Here is a 20,972-nt window from a genome sequence, read left to right as displayed (position 1 = left end):
TGAGTTTCTATTAGGAAAAACTTGCTATTAAGGAAAATCAAAGGGTTTCTTTCTTTATTGTTCTGGGATTTTTTTTGTTGACCCCCTTTAGATTAAGTTTCTCTTCACCTTCATTGTTTCTTCTCTGCTCTGCTGTCTCATCTTTCTGCCATTGTTGTGGTTGTGGTTTCTGGGCCTCATCTCTCTGTCATCCCAGTCATTGTTATTCACTGCTCACGCATTGCTCTATCGTAAAATCAAACCGTTGGAAAAGTCCAACCGCCCCTCACCTTTCCAGATAGTTGTCAGACTCTGTTTTCCCTCAAAGGCATGCAGAACACACACTTTTACACACACACACGGCTGTTGAAAGGAGCTCTGTTGTGGCCTCTGAGCATTGCCAGGCAAGAGCAGACCGTTGCCTTTCACCAGCGTTTAATGGATACAGAAAAGGTCATTTTTACCTTCTGTGTCTTTGAGCAAGACGGTTGGTGAGTGACGTTGGATAATGCAGCCTTACTGGAATCCAGCGTCATAAATTTGTAATGCAAAACATCTCATGAATGCAACATGCACTCTGTGAAGATAAACTGATAAGGTTTCGATTCTATAACCTGTTAGTTTACATGATCTGGCTAGAGGGAATAAGATGTCAAATATAAATGCTGGTTTTGTGTTTCTTATCTTTTCTTATGTGTTGTTTACATAACAAAACATAAGAAAGATAGTCATGAATAATAGTGGTAGATATAGTGGTTTTAGGTATCTGTTATGAGTGTTTGGAGAGAAAAAAGATCAAATGGTGACTATGATACAGATAGTACATCAATAATCCAACTCTTTTAATATTGAAGTAACATTGAAAATACTGTCAAGTAGTGAGGAATACAAATATTGTGGTTTCGAAACAGTTTTTAATACATCAAAACATTTTTAAGGAGTTGCCAAAGTGACTGAGTTGTTTTTATTCCCCACTTCAAGTATAGAATAGGAGAGCCCCTCCCCCACCAGTTGCTGTACACTGCTGTTTAGCTTGTTGTAAGAAAGCTTGAACACTTTGTTTGCTTAAAGAAATACCATTTTGATTGCTTGATAATATATCCAGTCATTAAAAAAATCAGTCATGGAAACTAAAGGGAACGCCACACAATGCTCTTATCGATGAAACTTTCATTTTGAAGCTCCAGTCGCAAGCACAGAGTGGCTTTTCTGCCTACTGCAGGTATGCCACTCAACTATTATCAACAGGTTATATGCTTCTAAATAAAGAGCAGAATGTCTAAAAGGTTTAGTAATCTATATGTTAAGTTCTTGTAAACAACTTGTCTTAAAATAGTAATGGCATAATATGATATAATTTATAATAAATAGGAATGATTAATGCTTTTTTCTTTATTGTATGAAAGAAATTTGTTATACAGTCTGAGAACCGCATACTAATCAAAATAGCTTATTTTAAAACAAGCTGAAATTATGTTGCTGCTGCTCATGTTATGAGATAAGCAGTGCAGATTGAAACCAAAATGCACACGTCTGTTCTTAAAAAGGATCGTATAATGTAAAGGACAGATGATCCATTAGAGATTGCACTTAATTTGTTTAATGAAGCAGTAATATCACGTATACGCTGTATCTAAGTCCAATAAAATTGAGGATGGGTTGAAGAAAATAAATGCTCAGTACTTTAGACCTGGATATATCGTTTCTGAGTACACTCTTGAGTTTTGTATGTGGATCAGTCACACTCCATAAATACTCGTCCTGATGGCTGCACAGAACCTGAATAACACCATCACGTCATACAGGCAGACTGCTGTGTGCTGCAGAGCCTGGAGACTCTTCTGATTACATAGTTCATTAAGAAGTAGGCATGTGTTGTTAGTGAACTATCTATTCTGGGCTGAAACACACATTCCTGATTATTTTTTGTTGTTCACATTATGTTTTAAAAAAGCAGTCACAATTGTAAGCACGTTTATCAACCCTATCGCATCCCACCATGTAGTTTTTACATATTTATAACTATTCATTTACATTTGAAGGTTAAAATCTCTGTGACCATAAGATGAGGCATTTATCGGGACATTTGTTGAGGTCAGCCACGTGTGAGGACAGATGTCGGATTTCTGATCTCCCTGGCTGCTTGGATCCATTCTTTGACAGTCAACCATTTCACAAATACAATTTGACCCAATTACTAAGATAAACATTTGCCCAGCCAGACTAACGACATTACAATCCCCTGGCTGTGAACAACTAGCAAATAATAGCTTGCTAAGTTTTAATTTGGCATATTTTGCAGAAAGTGTTTAAAGAACCATCCTTTAGATTTTAAAAATTTCCCTTCTAAAAACCCTTTGTTAATCTGCTTTACTGTCATTAAATATTAGTGTTATTCATAAATAAATTAGAAACAGCCTATTTTTGTTGCATACTTGTAAAAATGTAAAGATAAAACTAGTGGGTTAGATGCAATTAATATCATTAAAAAGATATTTGATTTGATTTTTGATTCCAATTGTGTTATACAAAAATATTTATTGCGGCTCATGTCTGCTACAAAAACTTCTGAAAACTGACATTTTTATGTATACTGTTTAGGAGTTTATTCGGGCCTGTACAGTTTTGTAAACCATAGAAATTCACTCAACTGCATTTATGTGAGGAATGTCGTTCAGCAGTGGAATTGCTTTCCATAATTATAGATGTCGAGATAGAAATTAAACAAACGAGTTTTGGATTGGCTTGTCAGAACATAACATTCCTGCATGCACTCATGCACTTTTTACATTGATGCATGCTAGAGTTTCATAAAATGCACATGAAACCTCAAAGAATGCTGAGAAATCCTTTCCTTGTGAGCATCTCGGTGTCAGAAGCAGCTGAGGAGACTAGAAACACAACAACTCTCTTGTGTGCCACCACAGTTGGGAGAGTGAACACATTCCACTGGAGGTCCAGACAAACCTGTGGGATCTGGCTATCACTACAACAATTTGCATTTCTTTAAAAACCTAGGAATAATTGTACGTTTTTACAGCATACAAATGAAATTTATCACACAAAAACTGAGCAGATGAGTTATATTCATCTGCTCCGATGAAATATTGGATCCCTTCATCTGCTATGCCATCATATTGTATTATATGATGACATGGTGTCCAGTTTAGACCCTTGAGGGCAATGTGTACATGTCTTCATTGAGCTGAATGATTACTCTGGGAACTCAGTTTTGCTCTGACTTTAATAACACAACAGACCCTGCTTGCACTGCCATTCCACCAATTTCCTCCTTTTATTAGAGTATAAACTTTCCAGGGTGGAAAGTGTTTGTTTAAGCATGCATGTTTGTCAGCCACAACCCCATGTGGTTTGGGGTATAAAACTAATCAGTGCTGGAGTTCATCCGCTGGGATTGGAGCATCTTCTCTTCTTATGAGAAGTGCTGGAAAAGTCTGGAACTGGAGAACATTTTAGATTTAATCTCTCCGAAGATAATTTACAGCAGCCCACAACCGTCTCAAGGACTTAGCATTTGGGTCTTTATGAAACCAAATCCAGCAATGTTGAGATGAGATTCAGACACAGACCTCCTTTGTCTTGTCAGAGAATGTAAGATATAGCTCAAAATAAGCAGATGGTTTTAAATCAGTCACATAAAAAAGCTTTTACCGGATTTCTTTTGCGTTGAGTTTGAGCTCCATATAAGATTATTTATTCACCTAGATTTGAAATTACAATGGTGCTTTCACAAAATTAGTAGAACATGATACTTCTGTATGTCATTTAAAAATGGCGTGTTTGCTTTGGTATGCATGTTATTGGCAATAGTTTATAGCTGAAAACTTAATAGGGCTTTGGAAAAGATTCCTCATATTTTGTCACATATCTTAGCATATCTCTGTTTTCACACAAAATTGTGAAATGCAAGAAAAATCATTGTTTTCTTAAAAACAATTTACAAATAAAAATCTGAATTTTTTTTAATCCATTTGCACTTATTCCAATAGCTTTTATATATTTATATATATATAAAATCAGAAATGAGAAATCTAATTCAGAAGTGACATAATTAAAGGGCCACCTATTTATAATTTCATCTCAGTATAAACACTGATAATCTGTGAAAGCCTCAGAGGTTTTATTAGGGAACAATAGTGAAAAATGTGCATCTTATAGACACATCAGACAGATCAAGGATGAAGTTGCTGAGGAGCTTGAAGCAGGCCAAGACTAAAAGGCAAATCTGCAGTTTGGAACGTCTTAGTGAACCTCGGTCAGTTCATCAAATAAAAGGAAGTGCCTAATCAGACAACAGCAACTCTGCAGGAGTGGAAGATCTCCAAAGCTCAGAGAATCTGTGACAGGACAACTATTTGTTGTCGGCAATATCCCACAAATCCTCCATATTTTGTTGTAAAGCCTTTTAAAACTATCATCTCACTTCCACTTCAAAATTATACACTTTGTGTTAGCCTTTAATCAAATCCCAATAAAACACATTGGAGTTTGTGGTTTTACTGGGTCAAAACGTGGAAACGTTCAAAGAATGGTGGACACGTTTTCAAGGCAGGCATTTTTCTGACCCATCCTCTCTAAGAAATGTCCGCTTTGTTCTTTAAATAAAGCGCTCAAATCCATTATGTCTTACTAAATAAAATCTGAGAGGCCCACAAATTGTATCCTGCTGTTGTAAAAGTTTCCAAACAAAGCAGACACTTTATGGGATGAGAGTTTTAGGGATCCAGTGACCCAGTGATTTACAAAAACGCTCCACATTCCAAGTTTCCAGTCCTTTTGTTACGCTGGATCCCTCTCTTGTGACTCAAGCCAGTTTGTACCGTGGGTCAGAACCACTGGTAGTCATGTAGAGGGATAACCTCAGAGGAGCTCTTTTCCAACTTAAACTGGGACATGACCTCTAACCTGTTTGCTATGCTGTCAAGATCGACACTCTGAACAGCTGTAGCACGGCTCAGTGGTCTTGGCCGCAGCGCCTCTATACTTATAATGAAGAGTCAGCTTTCTGCGTACTTGTTCAGGGATTCTGTAACGTTTAAGAGGATTGTGCAGCGAACAGAAATGTTTGTTCGGTCTGTTTAAAATGTAGTTGCATCCCGGTTTGGAGGTCTGTAGTTAGTTAGTGAGGAATGCCTCAGGCCCAAAAGTGGAATAAATCAACAACATAACCGTCCACACAGTCTTTCCTTTTTCCTTCCCCCTCCTCTATTCTAAATGCTTTCCTGTGTCGTCCTCCTTTCTCTGACCTTTATCTTTTTTCTAACTCGCCCCCCTTCCCAAGACCTTAACTTCTACTTCCTTTTTGCTTCTTAACTTTATCTCACCCTTTTTCCCCTACTTTCTTTAGGTTTTCTCCTCCCTGCTTTTGTTTCCCTCTTCTCTTAAAAAAAATGCTTTGTGGTTTTGTAGACCGCTAGCTGTATTTGCAAAAAGGAAAGAAATCCGATACTGCTGAAAGAAGAAAAAAAATTATCTTTTGTGACTAATAGAAAACAGCAATGCAGAAAGTCCAATGAGTTCTTTTGGGCTTTCCAGTTGCTGAGATTACGGTCATTTTCCTCTCCTGCACATTTCAAATAAATCTGAGATGACAATATTGAACCTGAAAGAAGAGAAAACTTGTTGAAGTGGATCTGATTATCATCTTGAAGTCAAAAATTAATGATTTAGACCTACTGGTATGATTTATATAATCTAATCTCCAACTAATTTGGTAATAATCAAGATTTGTATTATTAGAGCCTGCTGCTGATTAGTTCTTGGAAAAAGAGATAAGCTGCTTCATCACAGTGTGCAGGTTGTGTTCAGATCAAAATTTTCCATTAGTCATGAAATACACAAATCTGATCCACAAGTTTGATCACTTCTTCAGATTTGTGTAATTGATACACAGATATAAAGGACATCCAACTTTTCCTGTCTTGTTAATAAAACTGTACAGCTTGTAAAAATCTGCCAGATGTTACTTGTTTTATTTGTCAGTCTTTTTGTTGTATGAGAAAAATATATTACTGAACAAATTATTTTGTAAAGCTTTTTTTTTATAGAAACTTTAGATTCTTACCTTAACTCTATTTCTGAAATGCTAACATTTCCGAATCCACCATGCTCAATTCAGCTGAAATGGGGAAACATAATAGCTTTGCTGTACTCCTTCTGGCCTTCCTGTTATCTGTTAAAGTGTCTTGCTCTTTTGCAGCTTGAATAAATAGTAAACATATCTAGCCAATTAAAAAAAGGTTTTTATGTAAGTAGTTAGATTTCTGTGCTTTCACTGATTTCATTTTTTTTAAAAACATTTGTCACTGAAACTGGAAGGTTTTGAGTCTTCTAGCTTCAGAAGCAACTTATTAGCTCCTTGAAGAGTTTCATGTGGTGTGTTCATAGATGTTTGAGTTTCAGACACACATTTGTTGAAAATATGTTCCTGGATATTTTCCTGCTGCTCTACTTTTAGCCAACTCCAAACCCATTTTGTGTTCAAACATAATCCTGCTCTTTTTCTTTTTTTTTTATCTTGAAATTGTTTGACTTAATATCAGCAATTTTTTGCTGCTCCATCATTGTTTTCAGGTTTGGATTTTGTATATGCCCAACAGCTGCTGACCCAACAGTCTGAGACATTTTAAAACTGCCGGTCAAATGTTTCTCATTTATAGATCCCTGGTCCGACTTCTTGTCTCCAGACAACTCTTTATATTGGCTAAGAACCATCTACGTACTGCAGTACATCTAAAGATCCTGAATACCTCCGTTTGATAAATAGTGCAGACACTATATCCAGTTGTAACTATAAGGTCCTTCACTGTGATAGTTCGAATAACTTTCAAACGAACAGCTCTGAAAGAGTGTGTTTAACCGACAGCTAGACATTCTTGTATCAACATCTCTCCCTTCTGGGGTTGAATGTTTACTAAAACAGACAGCAGTTTACTACCTGTAAGGAAAGTGATTTATTTCTGTTAAGTTTCCCACGATGCAGGATTTGGTGGTCCTTTTCTGTGTTCATGCTTGCAGAGTTGTTTACAGTGCTTGGAAAACTAAGGAGTTTAGAGTCATTGAGGACAAGGAACAAAGCTTTGGGGAGCTTTACTGCTTCAATCTGCAAAACCCGTTTAGTCGACTCCCTCTTCTCCTTCTGTCACCTTTATTCGTTGTCCCTTTCCTGCATGTAAGAGGGTTTTCTACTCACCCAAGAAGATTAGTTTGATTATTTTGTCACCATAGCAGTATTATTCATACGGCTGTAGATCAGTGGTTTATTACGTCCAATGTTTCATCACCCAACGAAAATGTGTTTAGCTAAATACAGGGGGATGTCTCAAGACCTAAACATGTCTAACTTGAAACCAAATTTAGTTCATAACAGTCACAAGAATGACACAAGGTCATACTGCATTTAAACAGTGGCTGCAAAAAGTTGAATCACAGATGTATGTTTGTGCAATCAAATAAAACAATGGCAAAACAATTAGTTTTGCTAAGCCTGTCAGTAAGACAGCCTACACATAAATTGAGGGAACAGAAATTGTTATGAAAGCAACATGAAGAGATTAAATTGTTTAGCAAATATTACATTTTTTCACCTAATCAGCTCAATATGATGGAAAAAATATCTCTAAAGGTCCCAGGTTTGCTTTCCTCTCCAACAAGATGCTCATCAATTCTGAATTATTTTAGCTAAAATTAACATCCATTCTGTGCTTTTCAAACATCTATGAAACATTCACTTTGAGACTAAATCAACAATTTAGCTAAGACTTCTGTGAACATTTCTGATTTTAAAAAGTTTTGTGTGTTTTATCCATAAATTTTGAGTTTCAATAAACAAAAGTCAAACAGAAAACTAATGAAGTATGGATGTTAGTAACGGATTTTTTTCAGTGAAGGTAGACTACGTTTTTGAAAAGTGCAGTTTAAACATTTAATAGCATCCCTAGGAAAATGTCAGACTGTAAGGACCCACTACATAGAATAAAGCAACCCCTCCCTTATATGTTGCTGTGCACTTCCAGACAGCTGGCTGAACAACTGATGCATAGCATATTTATGGCTGAAAATTAGAATAAAAATTTTAATAGTTATTATATGTTTATATAATAACTATTAAAATTTTTATTCTAATTTTTTTCACGCATATCCCATACTGGTGTATGCATGGCTAAAGAAATAAAGAAATTGACTGAAGGGAGGAAAAGGACAGAAGAAAAACGGAGGTCTGTGTAGATGGGTGGTGCACAGCGAAGATGGAGGGCATTGAGATGCAGCAAGTTGCTGACTGAGTGCCTGGAACAGGAAGGGGAAGTGGTGAAGGAGGACAGGAGAGCTGCTTCCATAGGTGGGTCTTTATGACACATGGATTCACACAATGAGTTACAATAAAAGTGAGACTGAAGTTTAGAGTTTCCACTGCTGTGTTATTCTTTGCCGTTTACTTTTTTTTCTTTCATTAATCACTCCAAGGCCAATTTGACGTGTTTCCACAAATGTCTGGATTTTTTTTATGTCAAAGCAGCAGAATTGTTTGCTGGATTCTGTTTTGTGAATGTCCACGTACATTCCTACCCGTCACCCATATGATCAAGCAAGAAAGGTTCGAGACAAGGACGGGGTTTCGTTGCACAAAGCCAAGCATGCACTGTAGATGTGTCTGTGTGAGGGAGGCCAGCTGGGAGTAGATCATATTTCAGCTTCTTTTTCAGTCTCACATTAACAGGACAGATACTGAGGATACTGGAGGCCTTATAAAGGGTTGCAGCACCCAAAAAGCGAAGATATTAACCCAGCAGTTTAAATCCATACTGGCAGGTTACATTGTTAAAGGCACATTCATGTTCTGCATGCTCAGGCTTTGGAAAACAGGCTTAACGTTGAATATATAACTTATTAATCCGCACGATGAAATCTAATGATTAAAACGGGCTGTTGCAGTGACTTCCTGCCAAATCTGAAGTACTCTAAAACTAGATAAAATATTTTCTAATGGGTTCTCCTTGAGTAAAGTCAGCCTGCTGGGATGAAGGCTACATCTGTTTAAAATTCTCTATGTTTTAACAGGGTTGGTGTGGGAATGGCAAAATCTCTCGGATCATCACTTTTGCTTCTATTGAAAGTCTCATTAAATATGAAGAGTCTTAGGTGGAATCATTTTGCAGACATTTAAGATACCTAAAGTGTTAGTATTCGTCACTTCAGTAAGTTATTTCACACCTATTGATGTCATTTAGATTGAGCCCCTAAAATAAATAAATTTGCCAAAGAATTAGTGTCTCAATGTTTTTTTTATGATTTTCATAGAGTAGTCAACTATTGACCCTGCTCTAGTACCTATCCACACCCTTAAAGGCTAAGAAAGGAAAGATTGGTGCCCGTCTCCAGCGCCTATGAGCGAGACAAGGCACAACCTGGACAGGTCACCAATCCATCAGAGCAAGACTGAAACACATTAAACTAACAACCTTGCCCTCATCCTCACCTCTAGAGGCAATTTGTACATACATGTTAGCTTAACCAGTTAAGCTAACATGGATGTTTTAGACAGGGGAAGCAAGCACAGTCGACTTTTATAAACTGTTTGTGTTGTGTATATGTGGAGTGAATATCTGGAGATTCTTAAAAATGATTACTTATTGAGCCACTTTGCACATGTCCTTTCTAACCTTTTGTGCTGGCAACTACAACACTGAAGTATTTTTATTGGTTTTCCACTTTTGTTTTGCTTTGCTCTGGCTTCATTTCCAAAAAACTTCTAATGTGAGCTGAAACTGTTAATTATCGAGTCACAGAAAATAAGAGGTCATGTAGTTTTTGAGAGAATCTTTACCAATTAGCTACATTTTGATGTAGGCAGTGATAACATTGTCACCATATGCTGGAGGAGCACAGAAGCATCACCAATGTATGTTATAGAACTCTGTTGATTTTTTTTTTTTTTTACAAAAACAGAAAAATATTTAATAAAATATCTAGTGTTGTTTCAGCACTCAAACAAGTTTGTGTGCCTTCTCTTTTGTTAAAAACATACCCCTTCACTACCTGTACTGATGGCAGTTTCTGTGTCTGGTTGTATTTTTGTATTTTTTCAAAACTCTGAGCTGCTGTTTATTTGAATGGACCAGCTGTTTCTCTATGATGCAATTCTGAACTTAATTAGCCACTTCCGATCAACTGCCAAGCAGCTGGTGCTTTTCTAGATTGTAGATACAACTTAAATGACTAATGTGCTCTAAACATTATATGTGTTTCATATCAAGATGTGAGTAAAGCTTTAAACCGTCAAAGCCAATCTTACCTGTTTGGCTTTGATTTTATTTTGATGAAAATTTGTTTATTATCGCCTCAAATGCTTTAAATTCTTTCCATTCTTGCTGTGAGAACGTTTTGTTAAAGAAATTCAGCTGTGCAGATCTCCTCTCCGCTTCTTTAGCTTGCTTCCAGTACCGCTTTTGCACATTCCCTGCATTGCTGATGACATTTATTTGACCCCCCTTCCTTCCCATCGAATGCTTAGTTCCTCTGTGCTTTCACATCAACAGTAATTGTATAACCTTGCCTCTCCCTCTCTCTGTGTCGACGCAGGACCAGAGGTGTTCCCCAGCAACAGCAGCAGTGCCATGTCTGAGGCGGTGGTGCCTGACGCTATGGTACCCCCAGCAGTGGGTAGTCTGTATGGGGAGAAGGCCGGTGGAGCCATAGTGGACTTCAGCTATGTGGGGATTGATGCCATTCTGGAGCAGATGAGGAGAAAAGCCATGAAGCAGGGCTTTGAGCTCAACATCATGGTTGTAGGTAGGTTGTGATTTTTTCACACTGAAAGACGTCTAGTCTGTACTCACCTTACATCTTGCAACCTCCTGCATAATGTTAAACCCAAAACATGTGTAATATTAAAATGTAAATGTCTTTTTTTTCTGTTTATATGTCTGTTTCAGCCTCTTCTCTTCACATCCAAATACACATTTCTCATAAAAATCCTCACGTTTTTGTTTCCTCCTGCACTGACATGACTTTTGTCTCTTTAATCAGCCTTGACTGAAAGCAGAGGCGTCAAACTGATTTTAACAAGCATCCCTCTCTGTTGGAGGCCCAACACACTGCCTTTGAGTCCTGTGATCACACATCTTTAATTACACACACCTCAGCTGTAACCAGACCATCATAAAACTCTCTCCACTTCCATAGGGCGTCTCCTGAGGATGATGCCGTGACACCTTTTCTGTCTGGCATTTAAAGAGAAAGAAAGAAGCAGTCTTGAGTAAAATGAAAGAACCCTTGTTTCCATGTTTAATTTTGCTACTATAAATTGGAGATAAAATACCTTCTTTTACTCATCAGAGAATTTCAGGTTATGCTTACAGAATTACAAAAGCAGGAAATAATTAAAGTCAAATCAGAACAGATGCATTTCCTTTTTTATTTACTATGTCTACTTACTCATTTCTTTATCCATTAAAGAAAATAACATAATCAAAAGAAATACAACTAAGTACTTGTATATTTTTGACCCTTTGAATGTACCTCTGGGGCTTTTAAAAGCCTAATCCTCTTGAAGAATGTGATCTGGTCAGAGAAGAGCCACATTGAACATGGTTGTCTTCATATAGAACAGTAAGGTGGAAAATTAATACATCACTCTGAAAACACAGTGGTGGCACAATGATGCTGTGGGGATACTTCAGTACAGATGGAGAAGCTGGTCAGAGTTGATGGGTAGACTGTAAATACAGGTAACTCCTGAAAGAAATCCTGTTATGAAGTAGGGCAGTGGCACTAAATATGCATTAAGAGACGCAATGGAGATTTATATGCCAGAATGGCCCAGTCAAAGTCAAGACCTAAATCCAATTAAGAATATGTGTGGAGATTTGAAAACCTCAGGTCAAAGATGCTTTCTTTTTGACTGAGTTTGAGCTGCTCTGCAGAAAAGAATGAGATTAAATCTGTATCTAGATGTATGAACTGGAGTGTAGCGACGTTCCCCAAAAGAATATGAAAATTAAATGTGGTTCATTTTGGAAACACTCACTCAGACCTTTTGAATTCAAGGTAATACTATTGCATTATTTTTTCCACTTCAGTTATGCACTCAAACTTACAAAAAATAACTTGATGTTAGTGGTTATGAAGAAGTGCAAGAGGTATGAATATTTTTGTAAGCCTTCAGTTCTCAAAACAGATGAAACATCAGCAGGTGGAAACAGTCTTCCCCTATGTTCGATGTAGTTCCACTTCATAGTTTCAGTGTGAACATTGTTGGCATGAAAGTGCCTTCCTCTATAGGTTCCAGCTGTTGAGATTTTTAAACTATTGCTTGAATTATGGCCTGCTGTCTGCCTGCCTAGGTGAGTGTGTTTTAGAAATAATCTCCATAAATCAGGGCGGTTCTTGTTGACTTAACCTAAATTCAAACTGTGAAGGATTACTTCTCAAATGGTCACTTCCCCCTCTTCCTGATTATTCAGCTGCCAGGTTGAGCAAAGTAATTCTGTTCGTGTTTTTTTTTTCTGCTCAAATGTGTAGTACCTTTTTGGTTCATGTAGCAACATGGGGAAAGTAAATTGCAGTGCTTGTTTTGTTTCTGTTTCTTTCCACTTAGAGCCATTAGATCTGACACTTACATGTAATAAGAGTTTTAAATTAGTTATATTTTAATTATGTGCAGATTATAACAGCATTGTTCTCATTTTACAGGGCAGAGTGGCCTTGGGAAGTCGACTCTGATGAACACCTTGTTCAAATCTAAAGTCAGCAGGAAGTCTGTACTGGGCACCGGCCAGGAGAAGATCCCAAAAACTATTGAAATTAAGTCCATCAGTCATGGTATGGCCTTTCTTTGTTTTCAGTTTACTACATCTTTTCCTGCTGTTTTATGACACATAATCCCCCACAGCTGCTAAATCCTAAAAAGGAAGCAAGCCTCTAGTGATCAGAACCATCTTTGGCACTTACGGGCATTGCTTCTCTTTGTGCAGACATCGAGGAGAAAGGAGTGAGAATGAAGCTCACCGTCATCGACACACCGGGATTTGGAGACCAGATTAACAATGAGAACTGGTACAGCATAATTTCAGTTTTGTCTTGCAAAATATTGTTATACTCTATTTTCAATTTTTTTCCCTTAATGGATTCACCCTTTTTGCCATCAACGTAGCTGGCAGCCCATCATGAAGTTTATTAATGACCAGTATGAAGCGTACCTGCAGGAGGAAATCAACATCAATAGGAAGAAAAGGATTCCAGACTCCAGAATCCACTGCTGCATATACTTCATCCCCCCGACTGGTCACTGGTAAAGTCTTCAAATAAAATTAGTACATGCATTTAATACTACTGCCATTTGTCAAAGAAATCAATAACATTGACTATAATCACTGATATTTGTAACCTGCACTAGAAGTGACTTTTACAAATCTAAATATCTTGTGGTGTGGTATTATTAGTGACATTATTACAACCATTTTGTCAATGTTTGGCTTGGGGTTTGTGAATATTATCATGTATCACGCAATAACAATGAATTATGCTGTAATCTAAATGAATCAGATTTAGGCTGGAAAAAGCACTGAAAAAGTCTCAATTTATACAAAACACAAATCAGGTTTTTATAAACTTGCAGCTGAACTGTGTGGTCTGCTATTGTTTACTTCCATCTTAACTTCATCATATTTGATTGTCGGGGTTGTTTTTTTTAAACTGTAAATATATAAACACAGAAGTATGTACATGTTGTTTTTGCTTTTCTGAAGGCAGCATATTACTCACATGTACACATGTTTTTGATGTAAACAAAAAATGCTATTATGTTGAAGAATAAATGCAAGTAAAATTGTTATTTGGATGACAAAGCATTGCTCCTGCACAAATACATTAGTTATTAAACTAGAATAATCATAAAAAAACAACTTTAATATATAAATGTCTGAATGAAAGCAAATTTACAGGAGTAGACATGAATAAAAAATCTTTTTGAAAAAGCATCCCCACAGAAAGTATGAACCGTTTTTAATCTGGACTGCCTTTGTGACAAACTGTTGCTGGTTCTGCACATGTTCATCCAGACCTTTTGTTTATTCTCAGGTGGAAAATGTAAGGCTGTGCTTTGTTACTCTGCAACTTCAACTCACACACAGTCCTGTCATTTTACTTCAGAACCAACATATCCCAGAACACCATTCCACTGCACTGCAAACACAGGCTGCTCTTGCCAATTTACCAAGTTTCTCCCTGGATTTCTTACAAATGCAAACATCTGGCTCTTATTGAACAGGCTAATCTACTCTCTTGGCTCAGTCTGTAGTTCCTGGAGCTCAGGGGACTGGGTTTTACTCACAGAAGGAATTAGCAGGAGGTTTCGCATATTCTCATGTGCCCATCTAGCCATTCAGCACACATTTCCTTTCATTCTCTGAAACTGAAGCCGAGTATCTTGGGGAAACATTTTGTAACTGCTGAGTCCTCCATGGAGACTCGGTTGATAACAGAGTTCTGTTCAAGCGCCGCACCTCAGCTCTGTTATTTTTGTGTCTTGGCCTGTCTTTACTCAGTCAGGGGACGGGTGTGAAATGGTTCCCCCGAGTCGAGACGCCAATGTTTCATGTTGATCCAATTCAGATGTCACTTAGTGAGAGCAGCAGCTGCTCAGAGCTCGTCTCAAAAAGACTAACACAGGCAGAGCAGAGGGTTTCTAGGTGCAAGCAATCAATTTTTACATTTCTACTGGAAAGGTTTTTTGTGTGCTTTTGCTTCAGTGCACACTAGCTGGACAGAATCTAAAAATATATAGAAGCTTCCACAAACTATGAGATTCTGGCTATTTAGAACTACATGTCCATCAGTAGTTCTGATGGACATGTAATGACTTGATCTGGGAGAATAGCTGAGGAAAATCTGCCCTCTGCTGCTCAAATCTACTATTGCAATTTTCAGATGATTCATTGTTCTCTCTCCTAATTTTTCTCTGTCATTTTCTCCCCCTCAGTCTGCGACCTCTCGACGTGGAGTTCATGAGGCGTCTCAGCAAGGTGGTCAACATCGTGCCGGTCATTGCTAAGGCAGATACTCTCACGCTGGAAGAGAGAGACTTCTTCAAAAAGAAGGTAATCTTTTTTTTCAGCTTCAGGAGAAAATTTAAAGTTTAGTCTGAGTTTTTTTATTTTATTTTATTCTATTTCTTTTGGAAGGATCAGGCATGATTATGTTCTATGTATAAACATCTAATGTTATTTTTTTGTCAATTACAGATGATAATTGATAAATGTGACATAATTTACTACTAATCTGATCCGATTAAATGCATGTGTTGCATATCTATGAAGAAATAAATTAAAACTAGCACTTTGAGGTTTATTTTGTGTGTATGTTTCGCTCTCATCAGATCAGGGAAGAGCTGCGAGCCAATGGGATTGATGTGTACCCTCAGAAGGAATTTGACGAGGACGCTGAGGACAGAATGATTAATGAAAAGATCAGGGTAAGAGCATATGGCTATTCACCTAAAGCTAATAATACAATAAAGCATTTAAAGCCCTTTAGCAGCATTAAAACAAAAATATACTTCACCAGGATTTTATGTTTCAGACCAGTACAAAGTAACACAAAAATGTAAATTTTCCAATTTACATTTAATCGTAGGTATTTTTCAAGTTTTTGTACAATTATAAAGCAAACTTCAGGACTACCAGGTGCCTTCACCTAATTAGATGCCTTGTATGTAACTTAATCTCAGTATCAGTCCAGAAGTTTGTTAGAGAAAATTAGCGAACAAATGCAGACCAAAGTAAACAGCAGGGATAAAATCATGGAGGAGTAATGATTGCATACCATGCTTGATGATTGTCGCAGATGGTTTCTCTGGAGGAACTGCAGAGATCCACAGCTATACTGATGCTTGTGCACTTCAAATCTGGTGTTTATGGAAGAGCGACAAGAAGAAAACCATTATGGAAAGAAAGCTTTGACAAGTTCACTTTTAATTTAGCTGCAAACTGTGTATCGGTCACAAACATGGTCACATTCAATTTTCACTAAAACTTTTAAACTACGCCTGCCAAAGCGGGAGATGTGGGCGTGTCTGAGGCAGAACGTTTATGAAGCATGTCGGACAACACACTCGCACGCTGCGGAGTTGTATCTATTTAAAAATGAGTACTGTAGTGACCTCTGACAGTTGCATATTTTACACTGTTCTTCAATCATGGTAGATAAGAATTTTATTACTACAATTAATTACAACTGCTGCTGTTCTGATTACAGTTTCTGAAAAGGGCAGGGATATGCTTGACAGTAATGATTATGATGATGAAGATTGTAAGAGCTTTGATTAACAGGATTTTGAGACCGACTGTAAGAAATTGTACGGCTACTGTACTTCTTATTTCAGTGTCTCTCTTGAGTAAAGCCTTCCAGCACCTGATGCAGGCATTCATCGTTAGTAAAAGTGGTTTTAGGTCACACTTTATTGTAAGTATCGATAAGTAGATTTTTGCAAAATTCTAAACATTTTCTACCATGACTCTGCTCAGAAAACAATAAAATTGTATCAATCACAAAATTATTAGGAATAACTATATAATTATTAAGAATTATCCTGAAACAGCAGAAACATAAGAAAGCATCTTAAAATAGTACTAATAAACAAAGCTGCGTTTTAGTCTCTGATTTGTGTTGACCTATTATTAATATTTAAAAGGTATTTGTGGTTGCAATGTAGCATAATTTAATAAAGTTCAAGAGGTGTGGATACTTTTGCAAGGCTGTAGGAGTGTCTTTGAATTGCACTGTGGCTCTCTGATTGTTGGGGCAGGAGATGATCCCGTTTGCGGTCGTGGGCAGCGATCAGGAGTACCAAGTGAACGGCAGAAGGTTGCTGGGGAGGAAGACCAAGTGGGGCACTATTGAAGGTAAATTTCTCCTATTCGTATAATCTAGGATCCATCATCAAAGTAGTATTTTTATAGCTTACATGGAAATAATTTGATTAATTAATAGGAAAAAATGGAGACGCGGTTATTACAATTGATGCTGTAAAAGAATTTCCAGTTTACTGTTGTGCTTCTTCAAGCTTTTTATTAGACTTTGACTTTAAAAAGCCACATTTCTTTAAAGGATGATACTTTTTTTTTTTACTAAAATCTCCAAAAAATCAACTTTAGTCGTGGAGATGGTGTGTCAACAATGTTTCGTCTCAAATCATTCCCTCTATTTTGATTTTATTGCCGCATTGTGATAAAATTTAAATCATGTTGGCCACTACAGATCGAACACTCTCATTCTTTATCAAATCTCTCATTAAGGAAGCTTCATTTCCTGCAGCATGCTCTGCAGACACACAGCCACTTGTCTGCTGTAGTTTCTTTGCAGCGATACTTATCGCCTTTGATTTACATATCTGCAGAGATCTGTGCAGCAGATCAGAGCAGACTGGAGCTATCACTAACTATTTGTGTCTTTAAAAAAAAAAAAAAAATGCACTAAGATCTGCACCTCCCCCTAGTGGGCCATTCTTATAACCCGACTTCAACACCTCCTGCGTCGTGACATTGTTTTGGAGAAAGTTCTTCATTTATTTGAAATACTGAAGACATGTTTCCTCTCTTCCATGCAGTTGAGAACATCGCCCACTGTGAGTTTGCCTACTTACGAGACCTTCTCATCAGGTGAGTGGATTTTGGCATCCTCAACCTTTTTATGTCACATTAATTTTAACATGCACATAAAACTAGGGAGCACTTGGCTTTGAGGTGGGATTTTAGGGGAGTTCTGTGATACTTTGACAAAAACTGTAACAGTTGTTCAAGCCTAATTTTTTTTCTAATCAAAGATGGCTCTCATTCTGATTAGCAAGGTTTTTAGTAAATATGGTGGATCTGTTTTTATTTCTGTTAATCCCTGCTGCTTTAAATAAATGACAAATTTTCTATTTTTAAAGTTAATCCACTTTTTATCATTTGAGAGAGGTTTGTCACAATGGCATGAGTGAAACATGTTAAGTTGATAATAAATATGAAAAGTTAGAAATTCTGATATCTTTTAAGTGAATTTTGGTAAGGCTGTTAATTTGACAATAACCGCATTAACCAGACTGGGATGTTTTACCAGAGTTTGAGGCTAGCCGCAGCTGGCACTAATGTGGTGCAGTTGGATCAGCTCTTAATCTGCTGTGTACTTGTGGACGTCTTTTAGAAACCAGCCTTAGAAAACTTCTCAGTCTTTTAAAGTTGAGAACATTTTAAAAATTCAAGCGTTTTCAGTGACAGACTGGGTAGCTCTAAAGCACTTCTTCCATCCTAGCCATCTACTCAGGGTAGGATGCTCACATCCAAAATGAAACAAATATTTCATGATTAACTAGTTTTTACTGTGTGTTTACGATAATAATTGCCTCAAAGGAGAAAATGTAGCAAATATTGGCAAAAAAGCCAACACACGTAACACAAGACCTGAAATACGCCCTCTCACTTCTAATACTTATTACAAATCAACAGTGAAAACGGTAAACATTGACAACAACTCTGTCTAAATAAGCTACACTCTCCCGTCATAAAATTTGTGAAACTTTGGGACATACAGCTGTGTGACGGCGTAAAACAGCAGTGGACAGAATTCTCTAAATGACCTGCAGGGCTGCAGGGCTGAATGGCTACTGGCGACAGCTTTCAGGGTTGTTGGAGGCAAACACACCTGAATGCTAAAAGTTTCAGGATGGTAGCTCTCTATGCTACCGTTCTGAAACTCTATTTCAGGACGGTAGCATTTTATTAAAATTTTTTGTGCATTTTAGAAATTCTGTGGCTCTGCTTAGGGATTCAGCAAATTGTCAACATATCCTAATTTGTTAAAATATAATACTGTCATATGCCACTTCCCCAACTACATTAATCGAGTTTATGGTGTTTTTTTATTATTATTATTGCATGTTGTTTTCATGTTATTCAGATCTTGAGGTGTAGAGTTCTCATCAACTTTTTGTTGCCTTGAGTTTGCTCCACAAAGTTGCACTTTATAGAGCAAATCTGCCACCAACTTTCTAAGGCAACAAGTCCTACCATATTTCTTGACTAGACTCTCAAAACTGGACACTATAATAAGGTGAAAATACAATTTAAAAATATGTAGTTATTACATAAAACATGACTTTGTCTAAATGTTTTCCAGCAACCAGGTTGAAGTTTTTGCCAAGTCTTTTTTTTTTAGTTCACTGCCTGCATAACCTTCAATTTGAAGGATTATCTTCCTTCAAACTGAAGGAAAATAGTCATGTTTGAAAATATATTTATTCATTTTATATAAGCATAGAGTCTGACAACCATGTATCCGTAGAAACAGAAAAAATAAGTCTGATTAAATGGCTGGTTTCTTCTCTTATCATGCTCTCATGTGTCTTTTTGCTCAGGACCCACATGCAGAATATTAAGGACATCACCAGCAGCATCCACTATGAAATGTACCGCGTGAGGCGCCTCAATGAGAACAACACTGCAGTGGCTCATGCCAACGGCGTCCCTGAACATCACCTGACCGCCCACGAGATGTAGGCGCCACCTGCCCTCCACTGCAGACTAACGCACGAGATGCAAGACTCTGATCTTCCCTCCACTCCCAGCCTCCCTCCACCCAGCCCTGATCCCACAGGTGGGGTAAAATCTAAATCCTGACAGAGGGACTTTATCGTCTGCAGCTTAAAGGACTCTTTATCAGTTTATTGCCTTATTTTTTCAAACTTATCTTTACTGATGACAAAACAGAGAAGAAAGAGTTCTGCCTTCAAGTTGTGCTGCAGCTTTGGTTTTATATCCCTCATGATTACAAATTTTACAGTTTATATTTCGGGTGCCAAGATGTTCTTTTTTTTTTTTTTGTCTACCAAACTGATCAGGTTTGTCTGATTTGCTTTAATCAGTTAAACAAGTTTGGCGTTTTTGTTTCCAAGGTAGGAATTTGTGCCACATTAGAAGCACAGTGTTTTGTCTCGATGAACACACTACAATAATATGCATAAAAACTGATGAAGATCATGTTTAAATATCAATACATGATCAGAGCATGTTGGAAGAAGATGAGATAGTTCTTTCCCAAAATGTTTGACATGCCAAAACGGTAAACTCAGCTAAAAGTCACCAAATAACACGACGTGCCTGAAGGTTTTTTCTTTTTGCGCATCACAACCTGTGTTTTGCTTCGATTCTTTGTTCATATCCTGTTAAATATAAATGTCAACATTTTTTAAAACATCGTTATTTAGTAGAAATATCGCAAAGAATGATTTAAGATGGGAAAAGTATTTATGCACGTTATAAAATGTGAACATTTTTCAAGACTCGCCTTCCAGTTATTCAAAAATATCAACACAAACGTGCTCAGACGTTCGAGCTATTCCTGCTTTTTTTGGGGATCCTCCTCAGTGCCTTATTTATTGGAGGATGATCTGTGAGCTCGTCGGCTGAAACTGGAAAGAGAAGCAGGTTTTTGGTTCCACCTGAAATTACATTTAGACATCTTTTAGTCCTCGCGTGCCATTTATCTTCCATCGACCAGACCGCTTTTTGCTCTGTTGAACACAATGTACCAAGAATATTTCTCTTCCATGTTTATCTAATGTCCTTCTGTCACTGTTTTGCTCTGTCTTGTATATTCCTCTGTGTTTCGATACATTTTTGTACTTGTATTATTGATAACAAAGTTTCCTTTATCGTATTTTAAAGAAATAAAGATTGAAGTTTTAGATATTTATCCTATCACTTCCACTATTTCACATTAAGAGTCCTGTTTTAAGCGGTTGTTTTCTCTCATTAATTCACCTCACAGCAAGGAGGTTGCAGGGGACTTTATTCAGATTAAAAGACCAGGCTTTAGATCATTTTCTGCTACACTGGATCCCCACAGCATTTAATCGCAGGTGTAATTTACTCACTCGAGCTCTTAAGTTGTCATTAAGCCATTCCTTGATTACCTTGTCTGATCAATATGTCTCTCTG

The 20,972-nt window shown here is 37.3% G+C and overlaps 1 protein-coding gene across 5 annotated transcripts in view; it reads left to right on the top strand.

Moving 5' to 3' along the window:
- The window catches only part of LOC122822449 (septin-9-like), a 95,520-nt gene extending 74,799 nt beyond the window's left edge, over nucleotides 1-20,721 (top strand). For all 5 annotated transcript variants that reach the window (XM_044101131.1, XM_044101134.1, XM_044101132.1 and 2 more), the window contains 9 exons: nucleotides 10,579-10,788; nucleotides 12,691-12,819; nucleotides 12,972-13,053; nucleotides 13,151-13,288; nucleotides 14,978-15,095; nucleotides 15,374-15,469; nucleotides 16,802-16,898; nucleotides 17,603-17,654; nucleotides 19,391-20,721. In XM_044101131.1, coding sequence (XP_043957066.1) covers nucleotides 10,579-10,788; nucleotides 12,691-12,819; nucleotides 12,972-13,053; nucleotides 13,151-13,288; nucleotides 14,978-15,095; nucleotides 15,374-15,469; nucleotides 16,802-16,898; nucleotides 17,603-17,654; nucleotides 19,391-19,532 — 1,064 coding nt within the window. In that variant the 3' untranslated portion in view covers nucleotides 19,533-20,721. The remainder of the gene's footprint in view (nucleotides 1-10,578; nucleotides 10,789-12,690; nucleotides 12,820-12,971; nucleotides 13,054-13,150; nucleotides 13,289-14,977; nucleotides 15,096-15,373; nucleotides 15,470-16,801; nucleotides 16,899-17,602; nucleotides 17,655-19,390) is intronic.
- Nucleotides 20,722-20,972: the final 251 nt, after the last annotated feature.

The sequence above is a fragment of the Gambusia affinis genome, linkage group LG19 (assembly GCF_019740435.1).
Source record: "Gambusia affinis linkage group LG19, SWU_Gaff_1.0, whole genome shotgun sequence".
In the NCBI taxonomy this organism is placed as follows: Eukaryota; Metazoa; Chordata; class Actinopteri; order Cyprinodontiformes; family Poeciliidae; genus Gambusia; species Gambusia affinis.
This window is presented reverse-complemented; position numbering and strand designations above follow the sequence as displayed.